Source organism: Ictalurus punctatus, chromosome 8 (assembly GCF_001660625.3).
Source record: "Ictalurus punctatus breed USDA103 chromosome 8, Coco_2.0, whole genome shotgun sequence".
Taxonomy (NCBI): domain Eukaryota; kingdom Metazoa; phylum Chordata; class Actinopteri; order Siluriformes; family Ictaluridae; genus Ictalurus; species Ictalurus punctatus.
The window spans coordinates 22,562,419-22,580,118 of NC_030423.2; the positions used below are offsets into that span (position 1 = coordinate 22,562,419).

General features: G+C 36.3%; 1 protein-coding gene across 1 annotated transcript; it reads left to right on the top strand.

The window, feature by feature from the left end:
- The first annotated feature begins 9,497 nt into the window (after positions 1 to 9,497).
- LOC108268454 (C-C motif chemokine 3) lies at positions 9,498 to 11,918 on the top strand. The gene is made up of 3 exons (XM_017473444.3): positions 9,498 to 9,682; positions 10,357 to 10,477; positions 11,444 to 11,918. Exons 1-3 carry the CDS (start codon positions 9,613 to 9,615, stop codon positions 11,550 to 11,552), a joined length of 300 nt encoding a protein of 99 aa, XP_017328933.1. The 5' UTR covers positions 9,498 to 9,612; the 3' UTR covers positions 11,553 to 11,918.
- The last annotated feature ends 5,782 nt before the right edge of the window (positions 11,919 to 17,700 follow it).

Below are 17,700 nucleotides of genomic sequence, written 5' to 3' on the forward strand. Positions count from 1 at the left end.
AAATGTCGTTTCTTCAGGACAATAGTGCCAAAGTGTCCTTGGGCAAGACAGTGAACCCCAAATTGCTCCCGATGGCAAGCTAGTGCCTTTCATGGCAGCTCCTCCACCATTGGTGTGTGAATGGGTGAATGAGAACCAGTGTAAAGTGCTTTGGAACCACTAAGATTAAAAAATCACTATATAAGTGCAGACCATTTACCATAAAGTGCAAATACACATCAGTGTAAGACAAGTGGAACATAATAATGATTTGTTTCTATCTTTATTTAAATTATTTAGCTGGCCTTGTCTTTAATGTTGTACTTTGAAGTTTGATTTATGTACTTATGTTTACTTATGTTTATGTTTAAAGTGGACTAGTCCGTTTTTATTGCCACCTCTGTTGATTTATTTGTTTGGTTCTGTTCAGTCCTCAGTTGTCTGAGTTTAGTTCTGTTCAGTTAGTAAAGAATTGAATATGATGTGGCCCGCGTTACAAGTCGATCTCTATTATAAGCCTAAATATTGATTTTGATTATTTGAATTTTTGTAGTGTTACCCTGTTAACTAAAGTGTTACCCTGTAGTGGTATTAAAATGCTAGTACAACAGCTTCATTTCACAGCTTCAGGGTCCATGGTTCGATCCTGAGCTCTGTTTTCTGCCTCTGCGGAGTTTCATGTGTTCTCTCTGTGTACATATGGAGTTTCCCCAGGATCACTGGTTTCGTCCTAGCTCCCCAAAACATACCAGTAGGTGCACTAGCTACTGTATGCTAAGTCACCCCCATGTATGCATGGTGTCCTAGACAGGCTATATTCCCATCTCATAAAGAGTGTTCTCTGCCTTACTTAAGATGAATGAATGAATGAATATATTGCTTGCTTGTATTGTAGCTCACCAATTCAATGGGTTTATATGGACCACAGGGTCAAAGGGTATTAGTGGAACAGGGAGTGTGGCATGCAGTGCGTAGTGATGTCTCTCACATTTCCTCAGTGGTGTTCAAAAACAGTTTCTAAATCGAGACGCAGGTCTTGCGGTTCCTGGTTTAACCATAAAATGCCATCCGATTAAAGGTTCTTCTGCTTTTTTGGTTTTCCTTCCCAGGGAAAGTGGTTCAGCGCTGGTTTCAAGCTTTATTCACATTAGCTGGTTTTAAATGCTCTTTGTTTTTTTCTACTTTTTAAAGAAACTACTTGGATCTTTCCACCAGTGTCCCTGTGTGTGTGTGTGTTTTTCATGGAGGTGCTTTCCTGGCTCTGGTGGACTTTACCACAGAATAGGGGGAAATTGTGTGTGTGTGTGTGTATGAATCAGAGAGGCAAATTAGGGAAAGATAACATGTGCATGCATGTTACATGATATATATATATATATATATATATATATATATATATATATATATATATATATATATATATATATATATTTATTTATTTATTTATTTATTTATTTATTTATTTATTTATTTATTTATTTTTAATGTAATGATTAATTAAAAAATAAAGCATCATTTCAGAGGTCCATAATGGTATAAGAAAATAATCAATGACGAAGTGGTGTGATGAAGAAGAGTTACTTCAAATTAGCATCTATCAGTCCATCCATTTTCTTTGACGCTTGTCGTGCTGGGTCGCGGGGATCCTGGGGCATGGGGCACGGGGCACAAGGTGGGGGACACCATGGGCAGGGAGCCAATCCACCGCAGGGCACAATGACACACACATTCACACATCTTTATTCTTTTCCTATAACAACATGTCCCAAAGTGTTTTATACCTTTTACACCACAGCAGTTTGCCAATGATTAGAAAATGTTTTTTATTAAAGAAAACAATGTTTACTTTTTATCCGTTTATAGTTACATTTAATGTTTTGGAACGTCCATTAGATGAGTTCCTGGTCTTGCTTACATTATAGCAGCTATAAAAAGTAGTTCACTCAACACCCTCTCTTTTTCTCTCTCGCGCTCTCAAAAAAAAAAAAAATGCAGCTTGTCTTGTAACAAAAAACACAAAGCCTAAACTCTTCTCTCATAAAAATGTTGGAAAATACAAAGTTACAGCTTTAACTCTTACACTGGCGGCTCCTTCCCTAAAAGTTGAATAATAATACACATCTCCTTCCAGAAAACAACATCATTTCAGAGATCACACATGTTTTTCATCTGTTTATTTGTTTATATTTACACAGGTTAATTATATAAAGCTGTGATTTCATTACTATGACTAAGTGTATTGTCACACAATTGTTTCCACTAAAAAAAAAAAAAAATCACCTGGCTCCTTCTGAAGAATCATGTCGGAAAGTTTTGTAATCTCCAGCTTCAAACAATGGAGCATAGTCTGGGCTTGGAGCCAAAAGGAGACAATTGTGTTAAACCGACATTACCTCAGATACGAACACACCTACAAGTCGATTAGCAGCCTTGTAAACTGCCTAGAAAGCATAAACTTGAGGATGTCACAGAACTTTATGCAGCTAAATAAAGTTAATACAGAGGTGCTTCCTTATAGGAAATGATGCACAGAGAAAGTTATGCTAGACTCCTTGTCTCTCATGGCAAATGCCTGTGTTAAGAATTTAGGGATCTAAACAGCATAGTATCACCTTCGTAAGATCTCTAAAGTATGTGATATTCTCTCTCCCACAGATAGTGAGAAACTCATACATGTATTTGACTCATACATTACCTCTAGACTCGACTACTGCAACAGTGTTTTGGTTGGCTTTTTGAAGAGCGCCATTAAACACTTACAAAGAGCTCAGAATGCAGCTGCAAGAATGCTGACATGTAATAGTCTGAACAATCATATCACTCCAGCACTTAAATCACTTCAGTGGCTACCTGTGTCTTACAGAATTGATTTTAAAATCCTGTTATTCATTTTCAAATGTCTTCATGGTGGTGCTCCTGCATACCTTTGTAATATGATCACGAAATATACTCCTGCTAGATCACTTAGGTCATCCAATCTGTTGGTTGTACCCAAAACCTGGCTGAAAAGCGAGGAGTCAGACTTTAGTCTAAACTGGGGAACTGTCTCCCTGACAACCTACGTGCATTTTATTTAATTAGCACTTTTATCAAAGTGCATTTGTTCACTGGGGCCTTTCCTGAAAACAGTTAATTTTCCATACTTGATTTGTATTCTTTTATTTATTCTATTTTATTTGGTTAGCCTATATGTCTTTTATTTATTTAATTTTATTTCTTACTACTGATTTTATTTTGCTCTGCATTTACATATAGCACTTTTTTAAGCTTAGCAGTTCTACAAAGCACTTTACACTGTCTCATAAACCCATTCACACATACATTCACACACCAATGGTAGCAGAGCTGCCATGCAAGGCGCTCACTTGCCATCGGGAGCAACTTGGGGTTCAGTGTCTTGCCCAAGGACACTCCGGCATGTGGAGTCATGTGGGCTGGGAATCAAACCACCAACTCTATGATTAGTGGACAACCCGCTCTACCACCTGGGCCACAGCTGCCCCAGCCTTCCTGTATCTACTGTATGTCTTCTGTAAAGCATTTTTTAAACATTGTTTTTAAAAAGTACTATATAAATAAAGCTTTACTTACTTACTTACTTACCTACTGGGTTTAACACACACACACAGACACACACACATTCATTTTGAATTATCAATCAGCAACAAGGTACAGAGTGTGTGTAAGTGAACTGGGTTTAATACTAAAAGCTATAAATCTGCAATTATAAATCTACTGTGAGTGAGAAGAGGAAGAAGAACGTTTTACACAATGCTTTCTATTTTATATATATACACAGCACATTGATCATCTCATTGCAGTGGCACCTGTCTATGGGTGGGATATATTATGCAGCAAGTGAACAGTCAGTTCTGGAAGTTGATGTGTTGGAAGCAGGAAAAATGGGCAAGTGTAAGTATCTGAGCGACCCTTTATAAGGGCCAGATTGTGAAGACTAGACGACTAGGTCAGAGCATCTCCAAATCTGCAGGTCTTGTGGGGTTCCCAGTATGCAGTGGTTAGTACCTACTAAAAGTGGTCCAAGGAAGGACCATCATGTGGACAGCCTGGTGCGTGTGATGCTTATCTGGGGAAGAGATGGCACCAGGATGAACGATGGGAAGAAGGCAGAGGAAGTGTGATGCTCTGGGTAATGTTCATCTGGGAAACTTTGGGTCCAGGCATTCATGCGGATGTTACTTTGACACGTACCACCTATCTAAACATTTTTGCAGACCAAGTACACCCCTTCATGGCAACGGTATTCCCTAATGGCAGTTGCCTCTTTCAGGTGGATAATGGTTTGAGGAACATGATAAAAGTTCAACGTGTTGACTCAGCCTCGAAATTCCAAAAAACAATTTCTTATCCATGGAGGCCCCACCTCGCAACTTACAGCACTTAAAGGATCTGATGTTAATGTGTTGGTGCCAGATACCACAGCACACCTTTAGAGGTTTTAATGTTATGGATGATTAGTGTATATACTGTACACAGCATTCAGAGAGACCAAGAAGAGAAATAAATCATCATTTTCATAAAATCAGTGAGATCAGTGAATCAGTAATACCAGTCAGGCAACATGAGACGATGTAATGGACTAATCTTGTATCAATGAAGCTACACTTTTAGAGTTCAGTGGATAAGTCAAATTTCTTAGTCTCTAAGTTGGAAATTCCACTTGTCTCATAAAAAAGCACTGCTGTAGAGTTCTACAGGGAACAGTTTACTACTAAGTAGTAAACATACAGAAGTATTTTACTACTAAGTATATCAGTATATCAGAAGTTTTGGTCTGAATTTAAGCAACAGCCTCATATTAAATCTTGTCATGTTAAGTAAATGTGAAGCTTTTTACAGTGACGAGGCAGTGACGAAGCTTTTTACAGTGAAGAGGCAGTGACGAAGCTATTTACAATGATGTTTTTTCCCTCTCTTATACCACAGCAATTTCCCAATATTGCAGTATATTACTGAATAAAGAATGACACGTTATACTTTTTATCTCTTTAGAGTTACACTACCGGTCAAAAGATTAGACACACTCATTGTTTATTTTTATTTTTAGTTTCCACATTTTATAATAATAATACAGTCATAAACTCTCTGTAATAACACAAATAGACCCCCTTTTTTTTTTGGCTAGAATTTTCAGAAACATATTCTTGGCATTTTCTCAACTGATTTCTTGAGGAATTTCCTTGAGATGCTTTTTAAACAGTATTAAAGGAGTTCCCACCTACGCTGAACTCTTATTGGCTGCTTTTCTGAATATTTCTCTCCAAGTCATTTTTTCTTTAAAAAACAAAAAAAAAGATTTATTGTTTTCTAATGAAAGAAATGAATATGTTAGCACGATTATATTTTTGTCTACAACACCAATTTCAAACATTCAATCACACACCTTCAGATCAAAACGTTTTTAAGATCATGAGAAACATTTCAGTCAACTGTCTCCAAACATGTGACCGGTAGTGTATATCTCATGTTGTGGAATCTCCGTGAAACAGGTTCCTGTTCTCGCTTACGTTTTAGCAGCTGAAAATGTCGTAAAACATGAACGTTACCGCTCCTGACAGAAAAGCTCACCACATTATACAAATCTCATCATACAAGTACCTGTCAGAGCTGCTGTTATAGAAAATGAACCACCAATCTTCTGACCAATCACAATCTAGAATTTAGTAAAAAATAGTAAAAATAGTAAAGGTTATAGCACTGAAGTTCTGATAGTGTTTAAATAATAATAAAACAAACTCCAAAAAGACTAGTTTTTAGTATACTAAGTATATTAATATAAGTATACTAATATATATGTATGCTAATCAATATAATTAATTGAACTGGCAAGTGAGTGTTAACGTTTCTTTCAATTGAATAAGGCCCATTTTCCAATACTATCACTGGTTAAAAACAAATATCCAGATTGTGGGCTTTTTTTCCCCCCGGAATTTCCCTCACTTGTTTGTGCCTTTAAATAAAAGTATCTACCAAATAAGTAAATGTAAAAATGATCCACACAGTTTTTCTTTTATATTATTTACTACTGAAAGTCGTTTTTGGATCAAGGATGACATTTTAAAAAATTTTAATATTCAAATGTCGTTGTTGCGGTTCCTTCCACAGAAATAGAAAGCCGAAACTCTGGGAGGGAAAAACCTCAAAAATCTTCTGCCCCCTGTGTTATTCTACACGTCACCATCAGCCTCTGTTTGAGTTCTCGAAACAGGATCTGAAACTGATGGGGTGTTTCTTAGAGCAAAAGATCACACTGCACATGATCACACCTCTTCAGTAGAAAAAAAGAGACAAAAACAAAATCTTCACATTGATAATGAATCATTACCCCGCCTTGTGCCCGATGCTCCCTGGGATAGGCTCCAGGTTCCCCCGCGACCCTGAAGAAGGAGTAAGTGGTAGAAGATGGATGGATGGATGGATGATAATGAATAATACACCCCTTACACATCACATATCATCACATATCATAGACCTTATACTGTATAGTGTATAGTGCAATGCTAAGTACATACAATAAAACAACTGCAGACATTTTTTTGTAATAAAAGAATTATATGGCCAAAAGTATGTGGACACCCGACCATCGCAAACAGATGTGCTTATTGAACATCACATTCCAAAACCATGGTCAATCATATGGAGTTAGTCTCTTAGGTTAGGTTTGGGCCTCTTAGTTTAGTAAAGGGAAATTGTAACGGTACAGCATACAAAGATTTTCTAGACAATTGTGTGCTTCTGACTTTGTCTTAATAGTTTGGGGAAGAACCGCATATGAATGTGATGATCAGGTGTCCTCATACAAAAATAAGCAGATTTCTTTTTGTTAGAAAGTTGAATTTTAACCTTATGTATAATTCAATTTACAATTTTCTTGCATAATACGACACCCACCAATAATAATAATAATAATAATAATAATAATAATAATAATAATAATAAAAAAGAAGAAGAAGTAAAAAAGTAGAATACCTTTTCAATCATGAAACAAAATGAAAGTCATGGAACACATTATGATTAAATCAGTGAAATCAGTGAGTGATTGAATGACTGTGACAACAGCAGGTGGTGATCTGATGAGATGCTAATAATGTGCTTTTGACTCTAACGGACGTTATTCCTCGACTCTGTACATGCAGTAGACTGGAGCTGGAGAAAGTCAGAATCATCTAAACTTGTTTCTCATCAGTGTTTGTCTTAATGTTTTCTGAATTAAGCTTAAGATTTTTTCAAAGGTTGCCCCCAGTCAGATCACAAGTTTCTTAAAGTTTCGTTTGTGCATCATGTAGGACCACTAACACATAGATTATTATGCCTATGATAAGTAGGTAGTGTGGAAGATTTTTAAAATATAATATACAGTATGTGGTATCCATGACATTCACACCCATATGCGGTTCTTCCCCAAAGTCATGCAACAAAGGTAGAGGCACAGAATTTCCTAGAATGCCTTTGTATGTTGTTCTATTGAGATTTCCCTTCAGTGGAACTACAGGGCCTGGGTTTACACTGAACAGTAACATTATGTATTGTTCATTATTTCTGTTCTAATGAGCTAAAACAGGTTAGCACTAATAGAAGAACAAGAGCAGGTCCGCATATTGTACTGTATTGTATTGTCATCCTTGGGGGAACATACCCAGGCCACTGTGTTCTCTCAAAATGAGAGAACCTTGTGAAAGGGACTTCCTTAGATCATGATTATGGACATAGTGTCACCAAAAAATGTTTCCATCCATCCATCCATCTTCTATACTGCTTATCCTTTCTTCAGGGTCATGGGGAAACCTGGAGCCTATCCCAGGAAGCATCGGGCACAAGGTGGTGTACTCCCTGGACAGGGTGCCAATCCATCACAGGGCAACCAAAAAATGTTTTTTTAGACTAATTTAAAAGGCACACCTTTACAAATGATTTTCCAGATTTCCAGAAACACAGGACCCTGGAAGGTCCCTGAAAATTAGGAACCCAGTTACATATCATCATTTATTACTGAACTTGAGAAGCTACGTACAATATTTTCCTGTTTCCCAGAAGACAAAATATTAACCGTTTACATCAATGATCCTGTTCAAAAGTGTACACCCCCCTGGCGTTTTATGCATCGTGTTGCCTTCTTGAATGTTTGCACGCTTTGTAATAGTCGTTTACGAGTCCCTCAGTTGTGAAAAGATGGATCACAACATAATATAGTCGCTGTTGGAAAGGGGTCAATTATGTGGAATGTGCTGGAAAAGCAAAGAATGTACAGGACCTGGAGGATTTTTCTGAAAAACAGTGGGCAGTATGACTGCTCAGGACAAACAAGGGACTCATAAAACTAACAACTATCACAAAACATAAAAAAAGTCATTGATCATCCAGTTAGCAACACACAGTATTAAGAATCAAACATATGTAAACTTTTGAACTGGTTCATTTGTGTAAATTCAGTTATCATTGTATATTGTGGACTATATGTCAACATCTGTTACGTGAAATAGCTTATACAGGGCAGAACTACGTAAAAAACGAAATAAATTTTTTAAGATCCCTCTTTTTTTCATTAATAACATTTTTCAGATTCTGTGAGGAGTATGTAAACTTATGACTTCAACTGTACAACCCTGGAAGTATAGGACCCTAGAAATATAGAGCCCTAGAAATATACATCACTAGAAAGATAGAACCCAAGAAATATTGGTTGCAGGAAATAGGACTGTTTTCTGAAAATATAACGAGAAAACATATAAATTACATAGGACCCTAGAAACATAGAGTCCTGAGAGCAGGGAATGGGTTGTTTCAATTAAAAAATTCAATGACACTGAGAAAATTAGGAAAATTGGGCCCTGTGATCATGAGGCTGAGAGAACACTGGATCCTGACAATAAGGTTGACATTATGATAGATACTGTACCGAAGTAACACGCACACACACACACACACACGTGCCTTATTGTCATGATATTATGACTTGCTATTGTTGCTGTTGTTGTTTTTTCCGATTGAACCTAAATAATTTCTCACCTCCTACGACAGCTCTGCAGCTCAAATGCAACACCAAAGCTGACATGCAGAGGTGTGTACATTTCAACAGACTGTTGATCTCATTCTACTGTATGAATAATACCTGCCACCCCTGCCACCACTGCTACCCCTGTAGATCTGCTCTGTTCTCTAGCAGTGGTAGTTAATTGAATGTATTTGTTGAAAACCAAAATAATAATAATCACAAAATAATATTAAAGACTTGTTGTTTTAGAGTAACATGCCAAATGACTTTCCCAATCCTCCGCTCACGTTTTTTTTTTTTTTGAGAACCACAGCATGTTCACGCTGGAGAAAGAGAGAAGTGAGAATCTGCTCTCAAACATTGTTAGTGTGTCCATTGGTTTACACTGAATGTCAATTACGTCTGGACATTTTCCAAAGCGTCGGCAAACCAAAGTCCCCGCACTACTTCCTTCCTCCAAACTGGGGCTTCCCCATGACGGTCCAATGTGTATAAAAACGACAAGCTGACTCTCTAATGGAGCATAAGACAGTGAGATCTCCTCAAGTACTCATCTTCTTTAATCTGTCCATCAGTCCTTTGGGTTAGATTCAGCCAAAGATCTCGAACAAGGAAGCAAGATGTCGGCCTGCCGTTTGATCCTCCTGTCCGCCGTGGTGGTGCTGCTGAGTGCAGTCACATTCACTGAAGGTGAACTATTTGACTATTTATACATTAAAGATGTTGGGTGGCTTTTTTAATATTATTACTCATTTTTGTTGATATTTGCTGCATTAGTTGAACATTTTAAAATATTTTTGAATATTTATACTAACTTAAAACAGCTACATACCACAGCGATATTGAATTTGGGATTCTGATTAGTTGGAAGGTGGTGATTGATTTTCTGATCACACATTAAAAAAAAAAAAACAATGTGTAATCGATTATATGATATGGTGAATTTTTCTGTAAGGAGATCTTTATTTAACATTTATGGAAGGACTCTCCAGCGTCAGTGCTCTGTAACAGTCAGAGGTAACGCTGTAACTTTGGGATGAGCAGTTTTAGAAAAATAATCAGCTGTGATGTGGTTACAGTAACTCTGATAAATATGTTGGGCTTTGGCATTATTATACACCACACATTCGAGCATATGAAGCTGTTTCAGATTAAAATGGATTGCAGTGTGAAAGAATGTAAATATAAATTAAATATCAAGAAGAATGGGGAAAATTATAAAGCTGATAGGAACTGGTGTCTGTACTTAAGTATGAGTCTGTGTGTTATGTAGGCCTGACACATCAACAATCAGTACAATGGATATAATTGACTTTGTGTAGAATTGTGCATAGAGCTCAACTGATGTGTGTGGCATTTCACAGGGATGCGTTTCACGGGCACCAAAAACGTCTGCTGCTACTCCTTCCACCCACGTCCACTGAAGGCCATCATGGTGACCAGCTACAGCCAGACCAGCCCGCAGTGCACAAAACAGGCCGTACTGTAAGTGTGTGATTATTTGTTATTATTGAGAGACAGACAATGAAAGACCCAGATGGAGTGAGAGAGAGAGAGAGACAGAGACTGATAGAAAAAGAAAGAGAGAGACAGACAAAGAGAAAGAGAGACAGAGAAATAGACAGAATGAGAGATGGATTGACATGCAGAGAGAGATAGAGGCAGACAGACAGAGACAGAGAGGAGACAGAAAGAGAAACAGTAACAGAAAGTTGAATTAAGGGATAATAAAATGACAGGGTAATTTTTTGTTTTTTTTTTTACTGTGTGAAGGAATGTTCTGTCATGTGCAGATTCAGATAGAAACAGGATGCTGAAAGTGTAAAAAGGACAAAAATAACCTCATAGAGTTAACTCAGACTCAGAACTCAGACTCCACCTGCTGTTTATACTGCCGTCAGGCATTTATGTGTGTGTGTGTGTGTGTGTGTGTGTGTGTGTGTGTGTGTGTGTGTGTGTGTGTGTGTGATGTTAGTTTAAACATATGAACTTAATTATTAATATTAAATTTGTGATTTTGTCTTTCATTAATAAATAAAACATGGTAAACACTGGTTAATTGCTGTGGTATAAGAGAAATAAACACTTCGGGACATGCTGTTGTAACAGTAACTCCGATTCCTTACGCCACCCTGTATTTTATATTTTCAAATAACAGCACAACGCACAGTGCTTTTTACTTACTTATGACAGTGGCGCTCTATTAGATTTCCCTTTTATGATCCATCAGCACACCTCTAGTTTTGTGTTATGTGAAGTTGATAAATGTATAAATCCCCAATTAAGTATGTCTTGTGTTATCATGTTATTGTGTTTTTAACTGGTTCATTACTACCCAGAATCATCACTTTACTCACACAGAGAGCCACACAATTCTTTGATGATATGAAAGAGTTTGGCATATAATCGTCATTTTCATCGATATTTAATCGCTTCTTTTTTTCACTACAGGTTCAGAACCAGGAAGGGAAAGGATGTGTGTGCCAAACCCACTGACGCCTGGGTGAAGGAGCTCATCAAGGTTTTGGACATCAAGTCAGGAAACCAGGGATCCATATAATCCTGTTGACCCTGTTGATTGTCATCGTTATCATCATGATCAAATTCTATGATGGGTTTCGAGCAGATTTGCACAAACTCTAATGATGTACAAATCTCTGAAATGCCACTAACAATTCACCACATAAAAGCTACCTATTACGCACTGAATGTTCTCTCAATGAATGTTACAATTTTTTCTTTACTTTTTTGGGGGAGTGTATTCTATTTTTGACCTTTTATTGTCATTTATTTTATTCAAATTGTGACCTTATTTGTGTAAGCACTGATAAATGAAACGTTCATGCTCTATGTTTATTATATCTATTAACATATGATATGTGGAAACTAAAATGTTTAAAAAAAATAAAATGAAGAGATGCAAACATTCCCTTAGTTGTCATTGGTTTTATATATCTACATTGTGCCACCAAAACAACTGTGACCCGTCAAGGCATGGACTCCACAAGTCCTCTGAAGGTGTGCTGTGGTATCTGTCACCAAGACCTCAACAGCAGATCTTTGGATCCATGGATCGGACTCGTTTGTCCAGCACATCCCACAAATGCTTGATTGGATTGAGATCTGAGGAATCTGCAGGCCAAGTCAACACCTTGAACAATTTTTGCAGTGTGGCAGGAAGCATTATCCTACTGAAAGAGGCCCTTTCCCTGCTATTAGGGAATACCGTTGCCATGAAAGGGCGTTCATGCATAATACGGCAAATAAAACAGAGACAAATGTTTGACTTTCTGATATTTATTCATGTTCTTCATGAGAAAAAGGATCAAATCTAAAAAAATAAATCATTCGACCTCACATATCAAGCAGCAAAGTAGCCAAGTTTACACAAGTTTTTTTTCCCCCAACACCAGGCTAGACAAACTACTAAAACATTTCTTTGCAAGCCTTACTAAGACAAAAAATACTGCTTGTCATGTTACTGAGAAACTGGAAACTCCTTTATTTTCAGGACTTTCCCATGTCAGGAAAGTTTTTGACTGTTACAAAGTCAAATCCATAAATGTTGCAGAATACATCTCCTATCAAAAAATTTTACCACATTAACAATCATATATTTGTCTTTGTTAAACAACAGTTTCATTAATCCAGCCTTATATTATTATGCAATGTCCACCATGCAAGTCCCTGTGAACGAGCTGTTGCTATAGAAACAGTAACGTATTAGAACGAGAGCTTTTATACAAACCTGTGATTTAGATTAGAGCTGGATCTACTATAAGAGCTACTGTTATAGAAAATTAATGCACACCTTCTGATTAAAAATGACATGGTGCTGTTATATAAAAGAAGTGTGTGTTGGTACTCTAGCAGCTGAGTTTTGAAGGTTGTTAGAGTTTTAAATTGTAGACCAATAAAGTGAGCATTACAGTAATCAGTATGAGAGCGAGGGCTGTAGGATTCGATTTCGGTCTCGAGACATTTTCTGTACTGACTTGGACTTGTCTCAGCCATACTGTCACTTGTACTTGGACTTGTCTTGTTCTCGGGCTTTGTTCTCACTAAATATGTTTTTGGTATCCACTGTTGGATTGTAAAAAATAACGTTCATGCTGTCTTTTCTTTGCGTGTGCATAAAGTCTGACAAGAAATAATTCCTGCTTCTAAAAACAGTCTAATCATTGACGCAGTGCATGAATGCACAACTAGCTGACGTAAAGTCTTGCCTCGAAAAGGATTTGATGGTCTTCAGACTTGCTTTTATTTGGACTTGCCTTGGCCTTAACCCCTTTAACCCAGACTCAATCTCGATTAGTCCTGGTCCTGGACTTGTCTTGGACTTGCCTGTGGCAGTGAGGTTCAAGTTAAAGTGTAGAGTCGAGGAGAACACCAAAATTCCAAATAACCTGCACAGATTCAACACATACACACCATCAGTGTCAACAGAGAAATCAGACATTCTGGTTATTTGGGATTTGGGGTCTACTAGCAAAACTTCTGTTTCATCTCCTTTCAGTATAAAAAAGTTGGAAATTCATGATGAATTATCATTGGGAAGTGTGGAGGAATTTACACTGACATACAGTATAACTGAATATCATCAGCACAACAATGAATGTTGAGACCATGAGGGATAATTTGTCTAGAAGGATAATTACAATTATATAGCAGTTGCAATAATACAATTATAAAGTAACGACTCTATTGCATAGTGTAAATTGTACAAACCCATGATTTTTATATCAAAACCAAAACGGTATGGTATTATTTTCTTTCTAGTTATTGCATTGTAATAGGATAAAGCAATAAAGCAGGATTTGCTTCCTTCTTTATATGTACTGTATGATTGTGGATCTCATGTAAAAAAAAAAAAAAAAAAAGTAAAAAAAAATAAATATATATATATATATATATTTTTTTAAATGGTACAGTTGTGAATACAAACCACAATCAAACACTATTATCAAACTTATTACATTTATTATTGAGTTTGACTCGTCACTTGAATTGAACGGATTACATCCAAACCGCAATACCTCAAAAACAAACTGATTAAAAAATAATATAATTAACATCACTTGTGTTTAGTGGGTGAAAAAAAAACAGAAATAATAATAATAATAATAATAATAATAATAATAATAATAATAATAATAATAATAATAATAAAGACTCCGTGACTGCAATAAATAGCCAAAAATATTGTACACATGAGAGAATGAAGATAAATAATGAAGATAATATTTACATAGTTGGATTATGTTCAAAATATAAATAAATGTGCTGAGGAGGTTGTTGGGATTTATACAGTTAAATGGATACATATATATAAAAGTGTGAGAAGCCCTGCTATGTTCACTTCGTATAGTTTTACTGCTCTGTTCATGGAAAAACACGACCACTAGGTGGCGCTGTCACATTGACCATCAGAGCTGAGAATAAGTCACAGGAATGCATGCTGACTGTATGAGTAAATAATAACAAATAACGAATTTGAATTTTTTAAAAAATTAATCAGTAATTACACAACACTGACTTGATATTAAGTTCTCCATTTTAACATATGAAACAGTTGTCTGTGTTGAAATGTAATTGGGTGTTGATCTTCACGGTTTTGATTTTGTGTTGTTTTTAAGATCCACTGCTTTCACGTGATGGCTGATCCATGTCGCTGTAGGATCCACACAGAGCTTCTTTTTGGCCTTGGTCTCAAAGCTGTAAGAAAGGCACAAATATACTGGATTAAACACAGGGGAAGCAATGAGCAAAACTGATAAAGTATATAGAAATCTGTAACCTGTCTGGTCAAATCAATAAAATATTAAGAAACTAAATAAATAAATAAGTAACATACCGTTACTGTCATGCAGGCAGTTTTTAATCTCATGCAGGTGGAAGTAGAAACATCTCAGATTAGGAAGAGCACAAATAATAAGATATCTATCTATCTATCTATCACTTAATAAGGGTGAATTCAGACATATTGTTAAATATCTTGTACCCCAACATTTAATGCATTTTTGAAATCCTCAAGGTGTTCAGACATATTGTTACATATCTTGTACCCCAACATTGAAAGCATTTTTGAAATCCTCAAGGTGTTGACTATCGACACACACACATATATATATATATATATATATCAGCATCAGTCTGTAAAATGATGAGTATTTGCAACGTTCTAAATTTCCCATAATTTCCCATAATTTCCCATAATTCTTAAGATGTTTCATTAAAACTTTATAAAAACTTTTAATTAAGCATATAAAAGGACATAAAAATACATTCATGCATCATCTAACCATAGTTGTTGGTGTTTTGAATTGAATTTTATGCATCCATTCTGTCTCTTCACTTTTCCTCCAGTGGCTTATTATATTGTAAGACTTGCAGCATGTCAAACACCAGGTGGCGCTGTCACACTGAGGCTCAGAGCTATTAGTCATCATCCTGTATCCTGCTGACCACATGATTAAAATACGATTACAAACAGCTTCTTTGGAAAAAAGAACGAAAAAAAATTAACAATAAAGAAAGACATTTAAATAGTATTTGCACAATTTTGGCCATATTTTTGATATGTTCTCTATTTTAACATCATAACCAGGTTTTTGTGTTGAAATGCTGAATGATCTTCAGGGTTTTGATTTTGACGTGGGCCTTTTTAAAAGCTCCACTGTCTTCATGTGACCCTTGACCCACGAGGAAGTAGGATCTACTCATATGTGTATGTTACTTTTTTCAGTCTCAAAGCTATGAGAAAGACACAAATATGTTGAAATCTGTAGCCTAAATGGTTAAATTAATATATGTCATTAAGCTGAAACTATAGTAATAATGTCCTAAATAAAATTCTTGCAGGCTGCTTTATTTGATTTTAGCTCATTCCATAAATGCTCTGTGAATGTTGATTATATTTGAAGCTTTAATATACAAGGATTCTGTATAGTTTTTATTATTATTATTATTATTATTATTATTATTATTATTATTATTATTATTATTATTACAATTGTATTATTGTAAATGTTATACAATAATATTAAGTGAGGCCTAGTCCCCTAATCTCTTCCTGTAATGGTAAACAAGGCTCATTCTCTTCTGGTCAGCTCTGGGAATAATGTGTAATTATGGTAACTCTGAAGAAGCCCAGATATAATGGAAGACTGGAGAGAAGTGAAAACTCCATATCATTTGCCAAAAAGCATGTTGGAGCCTCATCAAACATGTGGAAAAGGTTAAGACTGAGCTTTTCTGAGCTTGGCATAAAGTGCTACATTTGGCGGAAACCCATCTCCACTGTGAAGCATGCTGGTGGCAGCATTGTGTCGTGAGTAGGGCAAGATGGATGGAAGCCAAACACAGGGCAATCCTGTATCCAAAGAAAACCTGTTCCAGTCTGGAAGGGACTGGGCCTGAGCTTGACTTTCCAACAGGACAATAACTCTAAGCCCAGTCAAAACCCAGCCCTCAATCTAATTGGGAATCTGTGCCAAAAACCTGGAATTTATTGTTCGCCAACAGTCTCCATCAGTCATATCACAGCAAACCAGTGACTCCATTTCCCAGAATGCACCACCAACTACAAACATGGCTACACTTCCCACACACACACACTCACACCCTTCTCCGGAGTTCTAATCAGAGACACCTGTTCCCATTTACACTCACAATCACACGACACATAAAAGAGACTGTTCAAACACTAAGTCTTTGTGAAGTATACGCTCAGTTGCCTTGTCTCTGTCCTTAACAAAGCCTTATATCATGTCTATTTATTCAGTTTTTTTTACTTTGCTTACGTTTGCGACTTTGTCTCTTTGCCGTGCCCTGTTTGTGCTGTTTGCCTGATCGCCTGACCTCTGCCTGTTGATGATTATGGTCTTCTGCCTTATCCTTTGGACTTGTTGTTGTTTTATTAAACTGCCATATCTGCATTTGTTTCTGTCTGTGCCTCCATATCATGACACCATGCAATCTCTTCAACAAATTTGCAAAGAAGAATGGACAAAAACATCAGGATTTAGATGCAGCTGTAATTCCAGCCAAACCCTGTGGGGGTGATTACTTATGCAACCAACCGATGTCTGTTATATAACAATTGCCAATAATTTGTAATATTATTTTATACTTCATTAAAATGCAATATATATATATATATATATATATATATATATATATATATATATATATATATATATATATATATATATATATATACACACACACACACTCATGCGTACATCATACATTGTGTATCACATGTATAGATACATATATTGCATCTTAATAAAACTTTCATTTAAAAAGAAAGTATTTATTATAATCTTGGGTATTTTCATGAAGTGTTCCAAAAATTATGCAGTTCTCTGTAGTTAACCTTCTAGGTATTCTTGTCCGTATTCACAGCCTCACCTCTATCACTTCCTTCTCCTGTTGTGGTTTGTATACTGCATGTGAAACTGCTCAGTTGAGCTTTTCAATGAACAGACATGTTCAAAAATCCCCACTCTATATTTATGGCTGGCATTTTTTCTACAGAAGTTCAGACTGCTGTGTCATTTCTTATTGTGACCAGTGACTGTAGAACCTTCCTGAAAAATATGATCTTTCTTCAGGACATTTTGTACTGTGTGTGTACTTTTATCTACAGCTCTTTTATTCTTTCTTCAGGAGCTAAAAACATGGATGTGAATGGATGGACTAAT

Coding starts and splice junctions, on each gene's coding strand:
- LOC108268454 (XM_017473444.3), top strand. CDS start 9,613: ATGTCGGCCTGCCGTTTGATCCTCCTGTCCGCCGTGGTGGTGCTGCTG. Junction 9,683..10,356: donor TGCAGTCACATTCACTGAAG/GTGAACTATTTG, acceptor GGCATTTCACAG/GGATGCGTTTCACGGGCACC. Junction 10,478..11,443: donor TGCACAAAACAGGCCGTACT/GTAAGTGTGTGA, acceptor TTTTCACTACAG/GTTCAGAACCAGGAAGGGAA.